This window comes from Aquarana catesbeiana, linkage group LG13 (assembly GCF_042186555.1).
Source record: "Aquarana catesbeiana isolate 2022-GZ linkage group LG13, ASM4218655v1, whole genome shotgun sequence".
Classification (NCBI taxonomy): Eukaryota; Metazoa; Chordata; class Amphibia; order Anura; family Ranidae; genus Aquarana; species Aquarana catesbeiana.
Genome location: NC_133336.1, coordinates 218722949 through 218749227, shown reverse-complemented (window position 1 = coordinate 218749227; position 26279 = coordinate 218722949). Strand labels below are relative to the sequence as shown.

Here is a 26279-nt window from a genome sequence, read left to right as displayed (position 1 = left end):
CATAGAGGGCAGATCTGCTGATGTCAATCGACATTGTTCCTGGAATCAGCAAAGCTGGCAGAAATCTATCCAGGAATGAGACAAAGGCCATCATGTGACCGGAGGGGACAGCATAGAGATCATAGGATATAGTATATGGAGTATACAGCCTAGAGATCATAGGATATAGTATATGGAGTGTACAGGATAGAGATCATAGGATATAGTATATGGAGTGTACAGGATAGAGATCATAGGATATAGTATATAGAGTATACAGGATAGAGATCATAGGATATAGTATATGGAGTGTATAGGATAGAGATCATACTGTACAGTGTAATATTGGAGAAGGAACGTTTGGGGACAGTCTCAGGTTTGAACGTTTATTCGGTATTTTATGGTCCTTTATTTTGACATGTAATGATCTCTATATACAGATATGGACATTGATCTCCATGTATTGATAGGTACATTGATCTCCATGTATTGATAGGTACATTGATCTCTATTCCGGTGGTGAGAACGGCGCCCCCCCAGAGTCCAATCTTTGGTCATCTTCATAAATAGAATAGTCCTCCAGTTCCTCGTGGGCGGAGCTCTCAGTCCTCCAGGCCGCGGAATGCTGTCTGCATTTCCTCATAGAGTTGGGCGTAGTCGGCTTTGATTTTGGCTTCTCCGTCTTTTAGCGGATCCTGAGGAGGAAGGAGGAGCAGATCAAATCTTCTGCGTCAGGATTACCTCCCCTCCCCCACCACAGGAACTGGACTCAGCATAATGTCCGACCAATCAGAATAGGCAGACGGTGCAGAGGACCTCTCTTATAATAGAGCCTGGTTTGGGGGGTTCAGTGCCCCCCATGCTGGTACCAAGCCCTGTTTTGGGGGGATTTTCATAACTTTCTCCCTGAAATATGCCGCTGTCTGATGCCCTCTCTGCAGCCAATAGAAATGTTTATTATTTATCTGTCAGGTTTTCCCTCAAGTACAGACGTCCAATCACTGAGGATCCAGAATAGGAGAACTCAAACTTACAGCTGCGGAACAGACAGATCTACTTTTGTCAGCTAGATTAACCCTGGAACATGGAAGATCCAAACTCTGACCTTAGAACATGGAAGATCCCACCTAACTGAACTTAGAACACAGAAGATCCCACCTAACTGAACTTAGAACATGGAAGATCCCACCTAACTGTGACCTTAGAACACAGAAGATCCCACCTAACTCTGACCTTAGAACATGGAAGATCCCACCTAACTCTGACCTTAGAACATGGAAGATCCCACCTAACTCTGACCTTAGAACATGAAAGATCCCACCTAACTGTGACCTTAGAACAGGGAAGATCCTACCTAACTAAGACCTTAGAACATGGAAGATCCCACCTAACTGTGACCTTAGAACACGGAAGATCCCACCTAACTGTGACCTTAGAACACGGAAGATCCCACCTAACTGTGACCTTAGAACACACAAGATCCCACCTAACTGTGACCTTAGAACACGGAAGATCCCACCTAACTGAACTTAGAACATGGAAGATCCCACCTAACTGTGACCTTAGAACACAGAAGATCCCACCTAACTGTGACCTTAGAACACGGAAGATCCCACCTAACTCTGACCTTAGAACATGGAAGATCCCACCTAACTCTGACCTTAGAACACGGAAGATCCCACCTAACTCTGACCTTAGAACACGGAAGATCCCACCTAACTCTGACCTTAGAACATGGAAGATCCCACCTAACTCTGACCTTAGAACACAGAAGATCCCACCTAACTGTAACCTTAGAACACAAAAGATCCCACCTAACTCTGACCTTAGAATACGGAAGATCCCACCTAACTGTGACCTTAGAACACGGAAGATCCCACCTAACTGAACTTAGAACATGGAAGATCCCACCTAACTGTGACCTTAGAACACAGAAGATCCCACCTAACTGTGACCTTAGAACACGGAAGATCCCACCTAACTCTGACCTTAGAACATGGAAGATCCCACCTAACTCTGACCTTAGAACACGGAAGATCCCACCTAACTCTGACCTTAGAACACGGAAGATCCCACCTAACTCTGACCTTAGAACATGGAAGATCCCACCTAACTCTGACCTTAGAACACAGAAGATCCCACCTAACTGTGACCTTAGAACACAAAAGATCCCACCTAACTCTGACCTTAGAATACGGAAGATCCCACCTAACTGTGACCTTAGAACACGGAAGATCCCACCTAACTGTGACCTTAGAACACGGAAGATCCCACCTAACTGAACTTAGAACACAGAAGATCCCACCTAACTGTCACCTTAGAACATGGAAGATTCCACATAACTGTGACCTTAGAACACGGAAGATCCCACCTAACTGTGACCTTAGAACACAGAAGATCCCACCTAACTGTGACCTTAGAACACAGAAGATCCCACCTAACTCTGACCTTAGAACACGGAAGATCCCAACTAACTGTGATCTTAGAACACAGAAGATCCCACCTAACTCTGACCTTAGAACACGGAAGATCCCAACTAACTGTGATCTTAGAACACAGAAGATCCCACCTAACTCTGACCTTAGAACATGGAAGATCCCACATAACTGTTGCCTTAGAACACGGAAGATCCCACCTAACTGTGACCTTAGAACACAGAAGATCCCACCTAACTGTGACCTTAGAACACGGAATATCCCACCTAACTCTGACCTTAGAACATGGAAGAATTCACCTAACTCTGACCTTGGAACATGGAAGATCCCACCTAACTGTGACCTTAGAACACAAAGATCCCACCTAACTCTGACCTTAGAACACAGAAGGTCCCGCCTAACTCTGACCTTAGAACATGAAAGGTCCCGCCTAACTCTGACCTTAGAACATGAAAGGTCCCGCCTAACTATCACCCTGTAACATGGAAGATTCCACCTAACTGTGACCTTAGAACACGGAAAATCCCACCTAACTCTGACCTTAGAACACGGAAGATCCCACCTAACTCTGACCTTAGAACACAGAAGATCCCACCTAGCTCTAACCTTAGAACATGGAAGGTCCCACCTAACTCTGACCTTGGAACATGGAAGATCCCGCTTAACTGTCACCTTGGAACATGGAAGATCCCACCTAACTGTAACCTTAGAACATGGAAGATCCCACCTAACTGTGACCTTAGAACATGGAAGATCCCACCTAACTCTGACCTTAGAACATGGAAGATCCCACCTAACTGTGACCTTAGAACATGGAAGATCCCACCTAACTGTGACCTTGGAACATGGAAGATCCCACCTAACTGTAACCTTAGAACATGGAAGATCCCACCTAACTGTGACCTTAGAACATGGAAGATCCCACCTAACTCTGACCTTAGAACATGGAAGATCCCACCTAACTGTGACCTTATAACATGGAAGATCCCACCTAACTGTGACCTTAGAACATGGAAGATCCCACCTAACTGTGACCTTGGAACATGGAAGATCCCACCTAACTGTAACCTTAGAACATGGAAGATCCCACCTAACTGTGACCTTAGAACATGGAAGATCCCACCTAACTCTGACCTTTGAACACAGAAGATCCCACCTAACTGTGACCTTAGAATATGAAAGATCCCACCTAACTGTGACCTTAGAACATGAACGATCCCACCTAACTGTGACCTTAGAACACGGAAGATCCCACCTAACTGTGACCTTAGAACATGGAAGATCCCACCTAACTGTGACCTTAGAACATGAAAGATCCCACCTAACTGTGACCTTAGAACATGAACGATCCCACCTAACTGTGACCTTAGAACATGGAAGATCCCAACTAACTCTGACCTTAGAACACGGAAGATCCCACCTAACTGTGACCTTAGAACACGGAAGATCCCACCTAACTGTGACCTTAGAACATTAAAGATCCCACCTAACTGTGACCTTAGAACATGGAAAATCCCACCTAACTGTGACCTTAGAACACGAAAGATCCCACCTAACTGTGACCTTAGAACACGGAAAATCCCACCTAACTCTGACCTTAGAACATGAAAGATCCCACCTAACTCTGACCTTAGAACATGGAAGATGCAGTCTAACTGAGCCTATAACATGAAATATAAAGTCTAACTCTGATCCTAGAACATGGAATATTGATTCTTACTCTTACCTGGAAAATCCATCCTGACTCTATCCAGAACATGGAAGATCCACCCTATCTCTGGCTATGCACATAATGACAAATGATTGATAAATCAGAGATTTGTTGTTTCTGAGTGTAAGAAGGTTAAGTTAGCTGGTCTGCCACTAGGTGGCTCTGTTCCAGAATAGCGTGTGGTAACAGGGAATAGTGTAATCAGGTGCTAGGTCCCTGTTAGCTAGAGCCCTCCTGTAATGATGTCACAAGTGAGTGGACATATATATATGCCAGGTGAGGAGGAGGAGCTCAAGACAGATCGGACATGGGAGCAGATACCCCACCAGCATACAGATGTAGCCAGCTAGAGAAGAGGCCTTGGACAGGGTGAGATTGTTCTTCACCCAGAAGAGCCGGCTGAAGTCATCCTGTTTCTTATGGTTGGTGGAGACTAGAGTGGGATGGAAAAGGCCTTTCAGGGTTAGGGTGTTCTCTGCTGTGAGGTCTATGCCCATGGAGGACCTGGGAGAAGTGTACAAGAACTAGAGGAGCAGCTGCAGCAGTCCTGTCTCTGGAACGACATGCAGTGATCTGGATTCATAGTGTCCAATGGGCAAGTCTGAGCCCTCTAGTGAGTACTAATGACCCCGGGAAGGGGTGATGTGCTGTGTGCTGCTTTCACATAATGACTGCTGCAGTTCATCCACTATATGTGACTGGCAAAGTACTGTCAAATGACCCCAGAAGTATGTTTATGTCATGTGATTTGTACTGCCATCTTCTGAAGAAACATCAGTAAAGTGCCGGAACTGTACTACTTTCCTTTCTTTTGGAATATAAAAATGAATGTCCAGGGATGTCTCTGGCATTGAGTTAAGCACAAGATGGCAGAAGTAGAGGGATACCAGCAGGTGAGTTGTTGTTCTAGCAAAAAAGAAGTGGGACAAGGCCTTGCACTCTTTGGAGCCAATACACAGCCAACCACAAAGCCCCCCTTACACACCCTTATTCTACATCAAATATTTGGAAGATCTACCCTAATCCTATACTTGAGATATCCAAAAAGCCCTGGCATCTGAGGAGATTCCCTAAGACCCCATACCTGGGGAGATATCCTATAATCCTAGCATCTGAGGAGATTCCCTAAAACCCCATTCCTGGGGAGACCCCCCTAATCCTGGCATCTGAGGAGATTCCCTAAAACCCCATTCCTGGGGAGATCCCCCTAATCCTGGCATCTGAGGAGATTCCCTAAAACCCCATAACTGGGGAGATCCCCTCTAATCCTGGCATCTGAGGTTATTCCCTAAAACCTCATACTTGGGAAGATCCCCCCCTAAATCGTGGCATGTAAGGAGATTCCCTAAAACTCCATACTTGGGAAGATCCCCCCCTAATCCTGGCATCTGATGAGACTCCCTAAAACCCCATACCTGGGGAGATCCCCTAATCCTGGCATCTGAGGAGATTCCCTAAAACCCCATACCTGGGGAGATCCCCTAATCCTGGCATCTGAGGAGATTCCCTAAAACCCCATTCCTGAGGAGATCCCCCCTAATCCTGGCATCTGAGGAGATTCCCTAAAACCCCATACCTGGGGAGATCCCCTCTAATCCTGGCATCTGAGGTTATTCCCTAAAACCTCATACTTGGGAAGATCCCCCCTAATCCTGGCATCTGAGGAGATTCCCTAAAACTCCATACCTGGGGAGATCCCCCCTAATCCTGGCATCTGAGGAGATTCCCTAAAACCCCATACCTGTGGAGATCCCCTCTAATCCTGGCAACACAGGAGATTCCCTAAAACCCCATACCTTGAGAGATCCCCCCTAATCCTGGCACCTAAGGAGATTCCCTAAAACCCCATACCTGGGGAGATGCCCCCTAATCCTGGCACTTATATAGGCGGTGACCCCTCCCCCTTATAATGCCACAGCCCCTGAGCATGCTGGGACTGTCATAAGGGGGCGTGGTCAACATCACCCGGTGACCACGCCCCTTATGATGTCACAGTCCCAGCATGCCCAGGGGCTGTGACGTTATAAGGGGGCGGGGTCACCGCCTATATAAGTCATCGCGCACCGCTCATACACCATTACAGCAGGAGAGAGCGTCGTGTCAACATCTGAAGAAGTGGAGAGGGAAGAAGACGACGCAGAAGTCCGGGCCACCGCTAGCAAAAGAGCGGCAAAAGATAGCGGAGGAGCCGGCAGAAGAACCAGACACCGGGAGAAGAGGCTGAACACCGGGAGAAGAGGCTGGAGAGCGGGAGAAGGACCGGACAACGGGAGAAGATGTACCCCATACTCATTCACATAGGGTGGGGGACCGGGATCTGGGGGCCCCCTTATTAAAGGGGGCTCCCGGATTCCGATAACCCCCCCGCCCACAGACCCCGACAACCAATGGCCAGGGTTGTCGGGAAGAGGCCCTTGTCCTCATCAACATGGGGACAAGGTGCTTTGGGGTGGGGGGGGCCCGCAGGGTTCGGTTCAGGACAGCGGGGCGCTCGCTCATCCCCACCCCTTTCCTGACCGGCCAGGCTGCGTGCTCGGATAGGGGTCTGGTATGGATTTTGGGGGGACCCCACGCCCTTTTTTCGGCATAGGGGGTTCCCCTTAAAATCCATACCAGACCTAAGGGCCTGGTATGTCCTGCAACGGGGCTCACAAGGTGTCAATGTTGCTGATAAAAGCGGCAAGATTGACTTCCTTTTCTAGTCCGGTCGTACCCGAGTCACGTTCAAAATGAACGGACTTGTTCGTGTGTGGGCAAGTCCATTCATTTGGAAAGTTCGCCGTAACTCCATCGGGAATTAGGTCCACCGGAAAGTCCAGTCGTGTGTAGGCAAGGCCGTCCGTAGTCCGGTCGTGTGTAGGCAAGTCCATTCGTAAAACAAAGTCCGGCGGAAGTCTGTCAAAAGTCCGTCGGGAAGTCCGTCGGACCAGTCCGGTCGAAAAGTTTGACCGTGTGTACGTTGCATTATGCTTTTATCTGCCCTACACGGAGTCCTGACCAGTGACTGGGTGGGCTGCGGGATCGGGTATTGTCTTGGCAACGGGAAAGGGAGCTCATACAGCGGACATACTCCTCAAGAGTATGTGGGTCCGTCACAACCCCTAATCCTGATATTTGAGGAGATCCACCCTAATCCTAGTATCTGGAGAGATCCACCTTAATCTTAGTATGTGTGGAGATGCACCCAAATTTTGGTATCTGGGGAGACCCACCCTAACACTGGTATTTTGGCAGTTTCACCCTAATCTTGGTATCTGGAGAGATCCACCTAATCTTGGTATCTGGGGAGATCCACCCTAACACTGGTATCTGGAGAGATCCATCCTAATCCTGGTGTGACGGGAGTCACTTTTGGGCACAGGGTGACTGAGAAAATATATCTTGGATTACTTAAAATGGGACAGTAATATTTATCCACAATATCTCCCAGGATGTATGTAAAGACTATTCTTGGTTTGATTCTGAACTCAACATGTTAGTTGAGAGAGCTGATCACATTGGCCTCTAGAACTGGTGTGGAAAATTTTATATTAATGTGTTGTCATAAGTCTCCCAGTGTGTGTGTTCAATCACAGTCCGCTCTAATAGCTGACTGGGGCAGGCCAACCCTGGTTGAGATCCGTTTGGTAGTGAAAAGCTCTTTGGGGACATAGAGAAATGTTTGTGGAGTGGGGACATGTCCGCCAGCTAGGGGTCCCTGTGCGATGCACAGAACGATCGTCTGGTGGGGGTGTGTTCGCTCTGCAAAGACATTATCCGTTTAACGAGTGTGCTCTCATGTTGCCCCTGTGTGCCTGATCAACACATTTGTGGCCCAATGAGTGTACACCTGCCGATAATCTCTCGTCCACAAAGACAGTAGAATAATCCCAGATATACATTGTTCACTGGTATCTGGGGAGATCCACCCTAACCCTGGTATCTGCAGAGATTCACCCTAATAGTGGTATCTGGGGAGATCCACCCTAACCCTGGTATCTGGAGAGATCCACCCTAATCCTGGTATCTGGAGAGATCCACCCTAATCCTGGTATCTGGAGAGATCCACCCTAATCCTGGTATCTGGAGAGATCTATGCTAATCCTGATATCTGGAGAGATCTATCCTAACCCTGGTATCTGGGGAGATACACCCTAATACTGGTACCTGAGGAGATCCACCCTAACCCTGGTATCTGGAGAGATCTATCCTAACCCTGGTATCTGGAGAGATTTATCCTAACCCTGGTATCTGGAGAGATCTACCCTAATACTGGTAGCTTGGGAGATCCACCCTAACACTGGTATCTGGGGAGATCCACCCTAACCCTGGTATCTGCAGAGATTCACCCTAATAGTGGTATCTGGGGAGATCCACCCTAACCCTGGTATCTGGAGAGATCTATCCTAACCCTGGTATCTGGAGAGATCTATCCTAACCCTGGTATCTGGAGAGATTTATCCTAACCCTGGTATCTGGAGAGATCTACCCTAATACTGGTAGCTTGGGAGATCCACCCTAACACTGGTATCTGGGGAGATCCACCCTAATACTGGTAGCTTGGGAGATCCACCCTAACACTGGTATCTGGGGAGATCCACCCTAACCCTGGTATCTGCAGAGATTCACCCTAATAGTGGTATCTGGGGAGATCCACCCTAACCCTGGTATCTGCAGAGATTCACCCTAATCCTGGTATCTGCAGAGATCTACCCTAATCCTGGTATCTGGGGAGATCCACCCTAACACTGGTATCTGCAGAGATCCACCCTAACCCTGGTATCTGCAGAGATCTACCCTAATCCTGGTATCTGCAGAGATCTACCCTAATCCTGGTATCTGGGGAGATCCACCCTAACACTGGTATCTGAGGGATCTACTCCAGCCTAGAATCTGGTGGAAAGCAGTCACATGTGACCGCTTGAATAGTATTTCTTGTTTGCACAGTATGTGGAGGATGTGTATGACCAGATTCATTCCTACTGATTGAAACACAAATAAACTTTCAGTACTTTGAATGGAAATAAATAAGGGAAGTTGGGGTGTCATTCCATTTCTCCTGGAATATTTGTCTCTGGTGGATATCCCGAAGATTCGTATTGTGAGCATTTCACAGCTCAATCAGAATTCAATAGCCAAGATCTGAATGACTGAAGTACGGGCAATAGCAAATAATGAAGGTATTGGAGCCCCATTAATGGATTAGAGGTGTGTACCCCTAGAGGTATCCCCAATTTCAGATCATTTTGTCACCTTCCCCTATCTTCTGTCTGTTGCAGAACGCTCACAGCCAGCGTTTGTTCAGTGTCCCCAATTTCAGCATAACTCGACAATTACCTTAAATTTCATGGAGCTGAGTTTGTACATGATGTCCCCGAGTTGTTCCCGGATTATTGCCCAGGTTATTTTATTTTCTGCCTGAGCCGTGGCTTCCACCGCATGTCGCGCCATGTCATAGAAGGCGATCATGTTCTGCAGCATTCCCACCGTCTTGTAAAAAGGACAGAATCTGTGAGAGAATGGAAGAGATGTTTGTGGGGGTCCCATGTATTGGGTGATGGTATCCATAGTATAGACCCCCTTTATCTTTTATTGGGAGTGTGAAGCCAAGGACTTGTTCAGACACCAATTCTAACACAAATAGCCCAAAACTTGGCTCATGTCATATTCATAGTATCCCATAATAACCCAATAAGGTGTTTGCTTCAAAAGGTGATAATGGATTGGTTGCTACAGGCAACAGCATAACTTTTACTACAGTTTCCATGCAATATTCACTGTGTGTATATAGATAGTCAGTCACCCACAGCCCCACCCACAACCACGCTCTTCTTGTATATGTGAGCCCCTATTCATGTTGTACTCACTTGTTTCCACTGAACAGGGAACGGAAGTTTAATTGATCTTTAGGCTATATTGGATGAAAAACTTCCACCCCGATGAAGGCCACAATATCCATAATTTGAATTCAGAGTGCCCCTTAACTCCATAACCTAAGCTTAAAAGGATTGCTGATACCTGTCATAGGCGGAGTAGCCATTCTGCTGGAGGAAATCATCCTTTATCAGTTTAGCAACTTCCAAGGTGATCTTATCCGCTTCTGCTAGTGAGGCCTACAAGACAAAGACATTAAGTTTCTCAGATCTACCATACACCTCCCATATCCCCCATACACCTCCCATATCCCCCAGAGACCTCACATGTCCCCCATACACCTCCCATATCCCCCAGAGACCTCACATGTCCCCCATATACCTCCCATATCCCCCAAAGACCTCACATGTCCCCCATACACCTCCCATATCCCCCAGAGACCTCACATGTCCTCCCTAACCTCCAATATCCCCCAGAAACCTCACATGTCCCCCATACACCTCACATATCCCCCATAGACCTCACATATCCCCCATAGACCTCGCATATCCCCCATACACCTCCCATATCCCCCAGAGACCACACATATCTCCCGTACACCTCCCATATCCCCCAGAGACCTCACATGTTCCCCATACACCTCCCATATCCCCCAGAGACCTCACATGTCCTCCCCAACCTCCAATATCCCCCAGAGACCTCACATGTCCCCCATACACCTCACATATCCCCCATAGACCTCACATATCCCCCATAGACCTCACATATCCCCCATAGACCTCACATATCCCCCATAGACCTCCCATATCCCCCAGAGACCTCACATATCCTCCCCAACCTCCAACATCCCCCAGAGACCTCACATGTCCCCCATACACCTCACATATCCCCCATAGACCTCACATATCCCCCATAGACCTTGCATATCCCCCATAGACCTCACATATCCCCCATAGACCTCACATATCCCCCATAGACCTAGCATATCCCCCATAGACCTCGCATATCCCCCATAGACCTCCCATATCCCCCATAGACCTTACATGTCCCCCATACACCTCCCATATCCCCCAGAGACCTCACATGTCCTCCCCAACCTCCAATATCCCCCATAGACCTCGCATATCCCCCATATACCTCGCATATCTCCCATAGACCTCACATATCCCCCATAGACCTCACATATCCCCCATAGACCTCGCATATCCCCCATAGACCTCACATATCCCCCATAGACCTGGCATATCCCCCATAGACCTCGCATATCCCCTATAGACCTCCCATATCCCCCATAGACCTCACATGTCCCCCATACACCTCCCATATCCCCCATAGACCTGGCATATCCCCCATAGACCTCGCATATCCCCCATAGACCTCCCATATCCCCCATAGACCTCACATGTCCCCCATACACCTCCCATATCCCCCAGAGACCTCACATGTCCTCCCCAACCTCCAATATCCCCCATAGACCTCACATATCCCCCATAGACCTTGCATAGTTACATAGTTAGTCAGGTTGAAAAAAGACACAAGTCCACATTCAGTTCAACCAAAAAAAAACATAAAAAACATACAATTCCATCTATACAATCCTTCACCCACAGTTTATCCAGAGGAAGGTGAAAAACCCTGCAAAGCATGATCCAATTTGCTACAGCAGGGGAAACAAATCCTTCCTGATACCCAGAGAGGCAATCTGATTTTCCCTGGATCAACTTTACCGATAAATGGAAGTACCCAGTTATATTCTGTACATTTTGGAAATAATCCGGGCCTTTCTTATAGCAATCTACTGAGCTGACCAGAACCACCTCTGGAGGGTGTCTATTCCATATTTTCACAGCTCTTACTGTGAAGAAACCTTTCTGTATTTGGAGATGAAATATTTTTTCCTCTAGATGTAATTTGCCCCCTTGTCCTCTGTGATGACCAGTGAATAACTTCAACAATAAGTTCACTATATGGACCCCTTATGTATTTATACATTAGGAAACATTGTTCCTAATTTTTACAGACAGTCTACTGACTGGAATGGTACCAGCTGATTGGAGAAAAGCCAATGTAGCACCAATATTTAAAAAGGGCCCAAAATACATCCCTGGGAATTACAGACCAGTTAGCCTAACATCAATAGTATGTAAACTCTTGGAGGGGATGATAAGGGACTATATACAAGATTTTAGTAATAAGAATGATATCATTAGCAGTAATCAGCATGGATTCATGAAGAATCGTTCTTGCCAAACCAATCTATTACCCTTCTATGAGGAGGTGAGTTGCCATCTAGATAAAGGAAGGCCCGTAGACGTGGTGTATCTGGATTTTACAAAAGCATTTGACACAGTTCCCCATAAACGTTTACTGTACAAAATAAGGTGCGTTGGCATGGACCATAGGGTGAGTACATTGAAAACTGGCTACAAGGGCGTGTTCAGAGGGTGGTGATAAATGTGGAGTACTCGGAATGGTCAGGGGTGGGTAGTGGGGTTCCCCAGGGTTCTGTGCTGGGACCAATCCTATTTAATTTGTTCATAAACGACCTGGAGGATGGGGTAAACAGTTCAATCTCTGTATTTGCAGACGATACTAAGCTAAGCAGGGCAAAAACTTCTCCGCAGGATGTGGAAATCTTGCAAAAAGATCTGAACAAATGAATGGGGGAGGGGCAACTACATGGCAAATGAGGTTCAATGTAGAAAAATGTAAAATAATGCATTTGGGTGGTAAAAATCTGAATGCAATCTATAGACTGGGGGGAGAACCTCTGGGGGGATCTAGGATGGAAAAGGACCTGGGGGTCCTAGTAGATGATAGGCTCAGCAATGACATGCAATGCCAAGCTGCTGCTAACAAAGCAAACAGAATATTGGCATTAAAAAGGGATCAACTCCAGAGATAAAACGATAATTCTCCCGCTCTACAAGACTCTGGTCCGGCCGCACCTGGAGTATGCTGTTCAGTTCTGGGCACCAGTCCTCAGGAGGGACGTACTGGAAATGGAGCGAGTACAAAGAAGGGCAACAAAGCTAATAAAGGGTCTGGAGGATCTTAGTTATGAGGAAAGGTTGTGAGCTCTGAACTTATTCTCTCTGGAGAAGAGACGCTTGAGAGGGGATATGATTTCATTGTATAAATACCGGACTGGTGACCCCACAATATATAAATACCGGACTGGTGACCCCACAATATACAAATACCGGACTGGTGACCCCACAATATATAAATACCGGACTGGTGACCCCACAATATATAAATACCGGACTGGTGACCCCACAATATATAAATACCGGACTGGTGACCCCACAATATACAAATACCGGACTGGTGACCCCACAATATATAAATACCGGACTGGTGACCCCACAATATACAAATACCGGACTGGTGACCCCACAATATATAAATACCAGACTGGTGACCCCACAATATACAAATACCGGACTGGTGACCCCACATTATAACAATACCGGACTGGTGACCCCACAATATACAAATACCGGACTGGTGACCCCACATTATAACAATACCGGACTGGTGACCCCACAATATACAAATACCGGACTGGTGACCCCACATTATAACAATACCAGACTGGTGACCCCACAATATAACAATACCGGACTGGTGACCCCACAATAGGCTGAAAACTTTTCTGCGGAAGGGAGTTTAACAAGACTCGTGGCCACTCATTAAAATTAGAAGAAAAGAGGTTTAACCTTAAACTACGTTGAGGGTTCTTTACTGTAAGAGCGGCATCGATAGTTTCAAGAATAATAAGTAATACTGACATATAATCACACACATAGGTTGGACTTGATGGATTTGTGTCTTTTTTCAACCTCACCTACTATTTAACTATGATCATATCCCCCCTTATTCACCTCTTCTCAAGAGGGAATAGATTCAGTTCCTCTAATCTTTCCTCATAGCTGAGCTCCTCCATGCCTCTTATCAGTTTGGTATTTCTTCTCTGCACTTTCTCCAGTTCCCTGATATCCTTTTTGAGAACTGGTGCCCAAAACTGAACTGCATATTCCAGATGAGGTCTTACTAATGATTTGTACAGGGGCAAAATGATATCTCTCTCTCTGGAGTCCATACCTCTCTTAATACAAGAAAGGACTTTGCTCGCTTTGGAAAGCTTGGCATTGCATGCTATTATTGAGCTTATGATCTACCAAAACCCCCAGATCCTTCTCCACTATGGATCCCCCCAGTTGTACTCCCCCTAGTATGTATTATGCATATTCTTAGCCCCCAAGTGCAGAACTTTACATTTATCAACATTAAACCTCATTTGCCGGGGGGGCGTGTCCAAGATGGCGCAGAGAGCGGTCGCTTGTTAACTCCGCTCTCCTCTCCGGCAGTAACATCCTGAGCGAATCCTGGTGTGAAAGGCTCGTCCTGCACGTCCCTTTAGGCGGCTGTTTGGGAGGAGGCTCGGGCGATGCCCGCAGGCAGAAAAGCAGGGTCAAAATCGAACGCTGCCACCCCTGTAAGCGCCCGACACACGTCGTGGCCTACTCCCCACGAGGCCTCGCACATGGAAACTCAGACAGACCCGCCACCTGCGGGGGTCATAGAAGCGGGCTCGGCGGCATTTGAGGCCCTCTCCACTTGTCAGGCTGCTCTGACAACAAAGATAGAGCATGTTCAGACCGAGACGGCGCTCATCCGCAGAGATATGGATAAGTTTCGGGAACGGGTGACGGAAGTGGAGAGAAGAGTATCAGGCACGGAGGACACCCTGAGAGAACATCATGCAGACATCCGAGCGTTACAAATGAAGGTAAAACACCTGGAGAACAGAGCGGAAGACGCCGAGAACCGCAACAGGCGCAATAACCTGAGAGTTCTCGGCCTCCCGGAGGGGGCAGAGGGAGAAGATCCGGTGGGTTTCATGGAGGGCCTACTTCCATCCTTGCTTCCCCGGGCTAAGTTTTCCCCACACTTTTCTATTGAAAGAGCCCACCGCATCCCAGCTACCAGAGGACCCCCTGGGAATCCACCTCGCACCTTTATATTCAAGCTGCTACACTACCGGGACCGGGACACCGTGCTGCGGGCAGCCCGACTACAAGGCGAGCTGAAATATGCAAACGGGAAATTGCTTATATTCCCCGACTATACGGTGGAGACACAGCGCCAAAGAAAAGCATTTGACCATGTGCGGGGCATGCTTCGCCAGAGAGGTATAAAATATAGCATGCTTTTCCCTGCGAAGCTACGCATCCAAGATGGGGAACGTGTCTAGTTTTTTACCTCGCCAAGAGATGCCGCGGCGTGGGTTGAATCGCTACCTAACTGAGCCGTCATATGGTACGTTGCAACTTTTGTTTTATGTTGTACTGCTGGTCTACACTTCAAGCTCCCAAACCTGAACCTGCTCAATAAGCCCCAAGTAAGAGGAAATTGATGCGCTGCAGGGGTCTCGACAGCACGGCTTTGGCGGGGATATGGCAGATGCACGCCCTTCCCCCCGTTCTCCTGTATTCCTACGGAGGGAGGTGAGACTATGATTTGAGATTAATTCTTTATCAGGACTGGTCCTTGAACTGATCCTCCGGGCAAGCATGTTGGTTCGCCCCCGTTCCTTCGGGGGGGGGGGAGTCAGTGGCAGCGGCTTCCCTCTGACTTCTCTAAGTGGGTGTGCTCCTGTTATGGCCTTTCCTCTTCGCGGGGTGTCGGTGGGGTTCCGGGGGGGGGGTCGCTGGTCATGGCCTCTGGACCCTCACGGTTGCCTCCACCCCTTAATAACAACTTTAGCCGCATCACACTCCCACCCTAGGATATAGGAGGCCATGTAACCTGGAGAACTTAACTATCTGCTGTGCGCGGTTGGAGGCTGATGGGAAATCCGAATTCATTGCTATGCTGTCAATTCAATCCGGGAACTTTAGCCAGATCCAGCAGTACAAATCTGGGGGGAGTCTCTTGACTTTGTTATGTCAGTATGTTTTATTTACCTCCCCCCGGGTCTGAAGAATGAGCCCCCGGGAATCCGGGTGATTTACACAAGTTAATCCTCCTTTTTTTATTTTTGTTTCTATTTTTTCTGCCGGACTGTTATACGCATATCGGTAAAAAAGGAAGTGCGCCTTTTGCACACTGCCCTCAAGTTGAGCTAGACAGCTCTTGTTTCTACCTGGGGAGAGATGCCCTCCTGCTGTACTGGGGGATGGGCGGGGTGGGGGGGGGGGGATTCACCGGCTATCTTGGTCTGCCGTTGCGGACCCTGGGTTGGCCCTATTGTTTAAGTTTGTTTCTCATTTTTTTCTTTTTATGGTATAAGACAGTACGGATGTTAATTACTAATGGCATGGAATTATGGTATTCAGTCTCCTGTGTGAATCTTGATGGGTCTAAGAGCTGGGTCGTGGAATGCTTTCTGCAAATTGGTCCTCCTAACTTACCCACTAGTCATTTAGATGTCTTCCCTTAGGATAATTTCCTGGAACACCAGAGGACTCAACTCACCTATAAAAATGTCTTTGGTATTTCAATTTATTAAGTCCTACCGCCCTCACATCTGTGTGTTCCAGGAGACACATCTGATTGGTAAGAAGCCATGGGTGGGCTACCACTACCACTCGACCTACTCCACCTTTTCCAGAGGGGTAAGCATTCTAATCCTTAAATCGCTCCCTTTCAAGCTCCTTGACCTAGCTCTAGAACCTAATGGTAGATTTGTAGTAATTCATGCGCTGATCCATCATGTTCCCTGGGTGATAGTGGGCCTTTACCTCCCCCCTCCGGCCTCCCTCCAGGTTTTAAACCAAATTACATCAAAGATAGCTGAATTCTCCACTGATAATGTGGTCCTCCTGGGAGACTTTAACCTTGTCCCGGATGCAAACCTGGACAGGCTGTCTCCTACTGGTACGACCCGAGGGGGGCTTGCGGACTGGGCTGACACATATGGCCTTGTTGACCTGTGGCGATGGAAATTTCCTCAGGATAGAGCTTTTACGTGCCACTCTGCTTCCCATAAAACCTTCTCCCGCATCGATCTTGTTTACGCGGGCAGTCCGGTTCTCCCTAAGGTTCGTGAGGTTAAGATCCTTCCTCGGGGTATTTCGGACCACGCTCCACTCCTCCTAGAGTTGGACCTTTCGCTGGCCCCCTCAGACAGACTTTGGAGGTTGTCGAGGTATTGAGTCTCGGACGTGGAGGTGGAACCGAAGTACAGAGAGGAACTGGATTTGTTCTGTGGGATAAATGCGGGTACAGCCTCAGCCTCATCCGTATGGGATGCTTTTAAGGCATTCTCCAGGGGACAATACCAAAAAATAATCATCAAGGTTCGTCGTGCACGTAGGGAGGAACTCACTAGCCTAGAAGCAGAGACATCAAGACAGGAGGCATCATACATTAGATCACCGAGTCCACAGGCCTATACCAGGCTGCAATCCCTTCTGCGGGACACTCTCCTACTGAGGACATCTCTCACGCAGAAGAGGCTCCTGCACCAAACACAAAAAATATTCGAGCAGGGGGAAAAGACGGGTCACCTTTTAGCATGGCTCTCTAGGGAGCAGACAGTGGGAATGTCCATAGGTCAAATCCGAGCCCCAGATAATTCACTACTGTCCACCCCAGCTGAAATTAACCGAGAATTCACCTCCTTTTATCGGTCACTATATACCTCTAGAGTGTCTTATGAAAGGGAGGAACTCACTGTATACCTAGATGGGGTTGACATTCCAACTCTCACCCCAACATATGCTGCTAAGCTGGATAGCCCCATTATAGTTGAGGAAATATACAAGGCCATGAAAATGATGCAGACCGGGAAGACACCGGGCCGGACGGTTTCCCGGTGGAGTTTTATAAACTTTATGCCGAACAACTTGCCCCTAAACTCCAAACTCTGTTTGCCGAATCACTGGAGGAAACTCGCCTCCCAGACTCCATGCATGAGGCAGTAATAATTGTCATTCCCAAGCCCGGAAAGGACCCTACCCTTTGTTCATCTTACCGTCCCATATCTCTACTTAACGTAGACACAAAAATTCTCGCCAAAATTCTGGCAAACAGACTCAGTTCGGTCATTACAGCTCTGGTTCATCCGGACCAGACGGGATTTATGCCTGGGAGGGGGACAGACATAAATATCCGGCGCTTACACACCCATATAGCGAGGGCCCCCTCGGATGGACGGGGAGTGGTGGCCTCGCTCGACGCCGAGAAGGCTTTTGACTCAGTCGAGTGGGGCTACCTCTGGGAGGTCCTCGGTAGATTTGGGTTCGGTCCCAAGTTTTTAAAATGGCTCGGAATGCTCTACTCCCACCCTACTGCCAGAATCCGCACCAATGGGACACTTTCCGAGGCGTTCACGCTGGGGAGAGGCACGAGACAAGGTTGTCCGCTCTCCCCGGCGCTGTTCGCCCTGGCATTGGAGCCCCTTGCGGCCCTTCTGCGGGCGGACGATTCGGTCAGGGGAATACGTGTAGGTCCCCTGATGGAGAAACTCTCATTGTATGCGGATGACTCCCTTTTATACTTGGCGGATGCTTCTGACTCCCTAAAATCGGCCCTAGCAATAATTGACAAATTCGGTTACTTTTCTGGAATTAGAATCAATTGGAATAAGTCAGTCCTCTTCCCCCTTAGTCCAACAACGCCCCTGGTAGAAACTGGTACCCCTTTAAAATGGACACAGGAACTTAAATACCTGGGAGTAAGAGTAGGTGGGGATTCTGCAGGCTACCTCGACAAGAATGTCTTCCCGCTACTTTCACAACTCCAACAGAAATGCTCCACATGGAAATCTCTCCCGCTGACTCCAGTAGGGAGGGGAAATCTCCTAAAAATGGTATACCTCCCGAAATTTTTATATTTTTTTAGACACACTCCCGTAATAATCCCCAAGTCATTTTTTCGGCGGTTGGAAAGCATAGTGGTCTCCTTCATCTGGGCAGGAAAATCCCCGAGGGTTGCAAAGAACATACTCTACCTCCCCCTGTCCAGTGGCGGCCTGGCATTGCCCAATTTCCAGATGTACTATTGGGCCGCTGTATTGGTAACGGTGAGGTGGTGGTTCGTGCAACCCCAACTTAACCCAGCAGTCACCCTTGAGGCAGCCATAGTGGGCTCCTATGCAGCCCTATCTAATTTACCATACAGGGGAGTAAAGACTGGAGTCGAGGTTACAGGCCCTATGAGAGCCACCATTCAGGTCTGGAGATCATCCAGAGCAGCCCTCATAGGGGAGTCCTCTATTTCCCCGCACACCCCACTATGGGCTAATCCCATGCTCCCCCACCTCATGACTATCCCAGACCCGGCAAGTTGGGCCAAAAAAGGGATTGTCAAATTAAAACATGTTATCCGCAGGGAGGGTATAATTCCGTTCCGGGAGCTGAGGCTGAGCCACGCGTTGCCGCAAACCTTCTTCTTTAGATATAGGCAGCTGCACCACGCTCTTAGAGCACAATTCCCCTCCCAGGTAACCCTCGAACCAGACCCGATAGAACGTGTCCTAATTTCGGGAATGCTGGACAAGCCTCTCTCAACTCTTTACATGCACCTCACAGTGGCACACGATGTAAAAACAACCAGGTCAATGGTAAAGTGGCAAGCTGATATCCCCTCTATGGGGGAGGAGGAATGGGAGGAGTGCCTGTCGACTTTTATCCCTACTATGATAGCAGCTAGAGATAGGTTTGTTCAACTTAAATTCCTCCACAGGGCGTATTACACGCCACAAAGGCTGGCTAACATATACCCAGGACTCAGTCCCAATTGTAACAGATGTGGTGTAGAGGTGGGTTCCTTTTTTCATACAGTGTGGTCATGCATTAAGTTACGCCCCTACTGGACCTCAGTGGCGGATATATTAAGCAACATATGTGGAACCAAAATCCCGCTCAACCCCCTTACTATGCTACTGAGTCACTTGGAGGACATAGAGGGAGATCGCTATGTTAAACTCTGCCTTACATACTCCCTATTCTACGCTAGACGAGAAATACTCCTTAGGTGGAAACAAAAGGAACCCCCAACTATAGCAGCCTGGGAAAAGTTGATCAATGGTGTACTGCCCCTGTACAGGCTTACCTACGAAAGTAGAAATTGCCCACAGAAATATCACAAAATATGGACAAACTGGGTAAATACATGTGGTTGACGCTGTCAGGGGTCTATGGCCTTTGTGGGAGAACGAACATTTGTGATCCAGATAGTATAATGGGTTGTGGCCTGCGGATGTAGGACACCTATCTCTGCTAAGATTCAAGGGGGTTGGGGGGGGGATAGTAGTCGTACTTCTGAAAAAGGGTTGGTATGGAAGGTGTTTTCTCCCCCCTCCCCCTCTCTCCCCCCCATCCCCCCCCTCGCCGTCCCCCTCCCTGCCCCTCCCTCCCCCCCCCCCTCGCCGCCCCCCCCCCCTCCCACATCCCCTCCTATTCCCGCCCAGCTCTCCACATTTCCCCTTCCACCTCCCCCTTCTCTCTGCTGGGGACCTGAGGACGTAACAATATCACCTAGGTGGGAACTTCCCGACCCCTCTGTGCCTCGGTTTTCATGTGTATGATTTTGCAGCTACCCCACCTGTATTAGAATGTGTAAACCTCATAGATCCTTTGGATACCCAATAGGATGTTGTATTAACAACTAATTACCCATACGATGAAACATAAACATGTTGTTGCAAATCCTGTATCTGTATTTAGTGATATTCCTTTGTATAACTCCTTCTAAATTTGTATTGTCTTATTGTTCAATAAAACTCTTCTCTGTTAAAAAAAAAAAAAAAACCTAATTTGCCACTTAGTTGCCCAATGCATTGAGGTCGGCTTGTAAATTGGAGACATCCTGTATGGACGTTATTTCACTGCATAGCTTGGTGTCATCTGCAAACACTTAAATGGTACTTTTAATCCCAGACCCAATATCATTTATAAAGAGATTAAAAAGTAAGGGTCCCAACACTGAACCTTGGGGTACACCACTGATAACCTTAGACCATTCAGAGTAAGAATCATTAACCACGACTCTCTGAATTCTGTCTTTTAGCCAGTTTTGTATCTATTTACAAATTAATCTTTCCAGACCTGTAGACTTTACCTTACACATTAGCTGTGTGTGGGGAACTGTGTCAAATGCTTTTGCAAAATCTAAGTATACCACGTCCACAGCCACCCCTTTGCCCAAGGTTTTACTTACCTCCTCATAAAAAGAAATTAGGTTTGTTTGACAACTTATGTCTTTCATGAATCCATGCTGTCTAGGCTGTCTATTGCTTAAAATATTTTTCTTCAGCAAGAACTCACCTATGTGGTCTTTTTATTAAACTCTCCAATATCTTCCCTACTATAGAAGTTAAACTAACAGGTCTATAGTTACTTGGTAAAGACTTTGATCCCTTCTTAAATATGGGCACCACACTGGCTCTACGCCAATCCAGTGGTACCATTCCAGTCAATAACATGTCCTCCACAAACCTCATATATCCCCCATAGACCTCACATATCCCCCATAGACCTCACATGTCCCCCATAGACCTCACATGTACCCCATAGATCTTGCATGTCCTCTACAGACCTCACTTGTCCCCCATAGACCTCACATATCCCTCATGAACCTTGTGTGTCCTCCACAGACCTCACATATCCCCCATATACCTATACCTCACATTTTCCCCATAGATCTCACATATCCCCCATAGACCTCACATATCCCCCATAAACCTCATATGTTCCCCATAGATCTTGCGTGTCCTCCACAGACCTCACATATCCCCCATAGACCTTGTGTGTCCTCCACAGACCTCACATATCCCACATATACCTCACATTTTCCCCATAGACCTCGCAAATCTTCCATAGACCTTACATATCTCCCACAGACCTTGTGTGTCCTCCACAGACCTCACATATCCCACATATACCTCACATTCTCCCCGTAGACCTCATATATCCCTGTTAGACTTCACATATCCCCAGTAAACCTCACATATCCCTCATAGACCTCACATATCCCCCATAGACCTTGTGTGCCCTCCACAGACCTCACATGTCCTCCAAAGACCTCACATATTCCCTATATAACTCGCACAACCTCCACAGACCTCACATATCCACCATAGACCTCCCAAATCCCCCATAGACCTTACATGCCCCCGACAGACCTCACATATCCCCAGAGACCTTGCGTGTCCTCCACAGACCTCACATGTCCCCCATAGACCTCACATATTCCTCATATAACTCACATGTCCACCACAGACCTCACATGTCCCCAAAAGACCTTGTGTGTCCTCCACAGACCTCGCATATCCCCCAAAGATCTTGTATGTTCTCCACAGACCTCACATATCTCCCATAGACCGCGTGTGTCCTCCACAGACCTCACATGTCCCCCATAGAGCTCACATATCCACCATAGACCTTGCATGTTCTCCACAGACCTCACATATACCCCATTGACCTTGCATGTCCTCCACAGACCTCACATGTCCCCCATAGACCTCACACATCCACCATATACCTTGTATGTCCTACACAGACCTCACATACCCCCCATAGACCTTGCATTTCCCCCACAAACCTCACATAGCCCCCATAAACCTTGAGTGTCCTCCATATACCTCACATGTCCTCCACAGCCCACAGATAGCCCCCATAGACCTAACATATAGCCCCCATAGACCTAATATGCGTGTCCTCCACAGACCTCACATATCCCCCGTAGACCTCACATTTTCCCCATAGACCTCACATATCCCCCATAGACCTTGTGTGTACTCCACAGACCTCAGATATCCCAGATATATCTCACATTTTCCCCATAGACCTCGCATATCTTCCACAGATCTCACATGTCCCCCATAGACCTCACACATCCACCATATACCTTGTATGTCCTCCACAAACCTCACATATCCCCCATAGACCTTGCATTTCCCCCACAAACCTCACATAGCCTCCATAAACCTGTGTGTCTTCCATATACCTCACATGTCCCCACAGACCTCACATATTCCCCATATACCTTACATACAGTATCTGCCACAGACCTCACATATCCCCCATAAACCTTGTGTGTCCTCCACAGACCTCCCATGTCCCCCATAGACCTTGCGTATCATCCACAGACTTCACATATCTCCCATATAACTCACATGTCCTCCACAAACCTCACATGTCCCCAAAAGACCTTGTGTGTCCTCCACAGACCTCGCATATCCCCCAAAGATCTTGTATGTTCTCCACAGACCTCACATATCTCCCATAGACCGCGTGTGTCCTCCACAGACCTCACATATCCCCCATAGACCTCACATATCCACCATAGACCTTGCATGTTCTGCACAGACCTCGCATATACCCCATTGACCTTGCATGTCCTCCACAGACCTCACATGTCCCCCATTTACCTTGTGTGTCCTCTACAGACGTTGCTTAGCCCCCACAGACCTTGCGTGTCCTCCACAGACCTCCTATGTCCCCCATATACCTCACATGTTTTCCACAGACCTCACATGTCCCCCATATACCTCATGTGTCCTCCACAGACCTCACATATCTTCCATAGACCTTGCAAGTCCTCCACAGATCTCACATGTCCCCCATAGACCTCACACATCCACCATATACCTTGTATGTCCTCCACAGATCTTGCATATCCCCTATAGACCTCGCATTTCCCCCACAAACCTCACATAGCCCCCATAAACCTTGTGTGTCCTCCATATACCTCACATGTCCTCCATAGACCTCACATAGCCCCCATAGACCTAACATATAGCCCCCATAGACCTAACATGCGTGTCCTCCACAGACCTCACATATCCCCCGTAGACCTCGCATGTCCTCCATAGACCTCATATAGCCCCCATAGACCTTGTGTGTCCTCCACAGACCTCACATATCCCCCATAGACTTCACATATCCAAATAGACCTTGAGTGTCCTCCACAGACCTCACATAACCCCCATAGACCTCACATAGCAACCATAGACCTCACACATCCCCCATATAATTTTCATGTCCTCCACAGACCTTACATAACCCCCATAAACCTTGTGTGTCCTCCACAGACCTCATATATCCCCCATAGACCTCGCATGTCCTCCATAGACCTCACATAACCCCCATAGACCTTGTGTGTCCCCCACAGACATCACATATCTCCCATATACCTCACATGTTCTCCGCAGACCTCACATGTCCCCTATATACCTCGCTTGTCCTCCACAGACCTTACGTATCTCCCATAGACCTCACATGCCTGCTGCAGACCTCACATGTCCCCTATAGCCCTCATATATCCCTCATAGACCTCACATGTCCTCCACAGACCTCACATATCCCTCATAGACCTCACATGTTCTCCACAGACTTCACATATCCCCATAGATCTCGCGTCCCATATACCTCACATGTCCTCCACTGACTTCACATATCCCCCATATACCTTATATGTCCTCCACAGACCTCACATATCCCCCATAGACCTCACATATCCCCCATAGACCTTGAGTGTCCTCCACACACCTCACATAACCCCCATAGACCTCACATAGCAACCATATACCTCACATATCCCCCATATACTTTTCATGTCCTCCACAGACCTCACATAACCCCCATAAAACCTTGTGTGTCCTCTATAGACCTCACATATCCCTATATACCTTTCATGCCCTCCACAGACCTCACATATCTCCCATAGACATTGCATGTTCTCCACAGACTTCACATAGCCCCCATAGACCTTGTGTGTCCTCCACAGGCCTCACATATCCCTCATAGACCCCACATGTCCTCTACACACCTCACATATCCCCGACAGACCTCGCATGTCCTCCACAGACCTCACATATTATCCATAGACCTTAGATGTCCTCCACAGACATCATATGTCCCTCATAGAACTCACATGTCCCCCACAGACCTCACAAGTCCTTCCCAGACCTCACTTTTTCCCCATTGACCTCACATGTCCCCATAGACTACACAGAAAAGATGTTTGTGCTTTGAGATGGCAGTACATGCCAGGACACATCTTATGTATAATGTGCTCCTGGTCTCACCTTTCCCACCAGCTGGACAATCTCTGCAAGGTCTTCCTCCTCCTGAAGGATCTCTTTGGCTTTGGTTCGAAGTGGTACCAGTTCAGCAAAGTTCTTCTCATAATATTCATCCAGTGCCCTCATGTACTTGCTGTAACTGATGAGCCAGTTCACAGATGGAAAATGTTTCCTTTGGGCTAATTTCTTGTCTAGTCCCCAGAACACCTATCAGGGGGCAAAAGAGAGGATTCAGCTTTACATATCGCTCCCGTAATATACAACGTTTTCAATATTACATTTTACATGCTACACAGTGCTGGACACCGCCCCAGACAAACAAGCCAGTATGATAAATGACATCTAACCCTACCTCTAACCTTATCCCATAACCCTAATTCATACCCTGACTATAACCCTAACCCTAATTCTTAACTCTAACCCAAACCCCTAACTAAACCCTAACTCTAAGCTCTAACTATAACACTATCTATAACCCTAACCTTTAACCCTAATTCTAAGTCAAACCTCTAAAAAAAACCCTAACTCTAACCGATAATTATAACACTAGCTATGACCCTAACCTTTAATCCTAACTCTAACCCAAACCTCTAAATACAACCCTAACCTTTAACTATAGCACTAGCTTTAACTCAAACCCCTAACTTTAACCCTAGCTTCTAACTAAAAATCACAAGCCTAACTCTAACCCTAACCTCTAAATATAACACTAACTATAACCCTAACCTCTAAATATAACACTAACTCTAACCCTAACCTCTAATTATAACACTAACTATAACCCTAACCTCTAATTATAACACTAACTATAACCCTAACCTCTAACTCTAACCCATAACCCAACCCCATAACCCTAATTCAAACCCTAACTATAACCCTAACCCTATCCTCCAACACTAGCTTTAACCCTAACTTTTAACCATGACCCCTAATGCCGTGTATACACGATCGGATTTTCCGACTGGAAATGTTGGATGTGAGCTTGTTGGTGGTAAGTCCGACCGTGTATATGCTCCACCAGACATTTGTTGGCGGACTTTCCGCCAACAAATGCTGGCTAGCATGCTCTCAAATTTTCCACCAACAAATGTGTGTTGACGGATTTTCCGATCGTTTGTACACAAGTCCGTCGGACAAAAGTCCAAAGTACAAACACGCATGCTCGGAATCAAGTACGAGCCAGAAGTTCTCGGTCTTGTAAAACTAGCGTTCATAATGGAGATATCACATCGGCTGGTCGTACGTCTTGTACATCACTACG

General features: G+C 47.5%; 1 protein-coding gene across 1 annotated transcript in view; it reads right to left on the bottom strand.

The window, feature by feature from the left end:
• Nucleotides 1–351: 351 nt before the first annotated feature.
• The window catches only part of LOC141116492 (V-type proton ATPase catalytic subunit A-like), a 64183-nt gene continuing 38255 nt past the window's right edge, over nucleotides 352–26279 (bottom strand). The window contains exons 12-15 of the mRNA XM_073608856.1: nucleotides 25022–25225; nucleotides 10123–10217; nucleotides 9442–9613; nucleotides 352–674 (exon numbers count right to left, since the gene is read on the bottom strand). Of these exons, the coding sequence (XP_073464957.1) occupies nucleotides 582–674; nucleotides 9442–9613; nucleotides 10123–10217; nucleotides 25022–25225 (564 nt within the window). The 3' untranslated portion in view covers nucleotides 352–581. The remainder of the gene's footprint in view (nucleotides 675–9441; nucleotides 9614–10122; nucleotides 10218–25021; nucleotides 25226–26279) is intronic.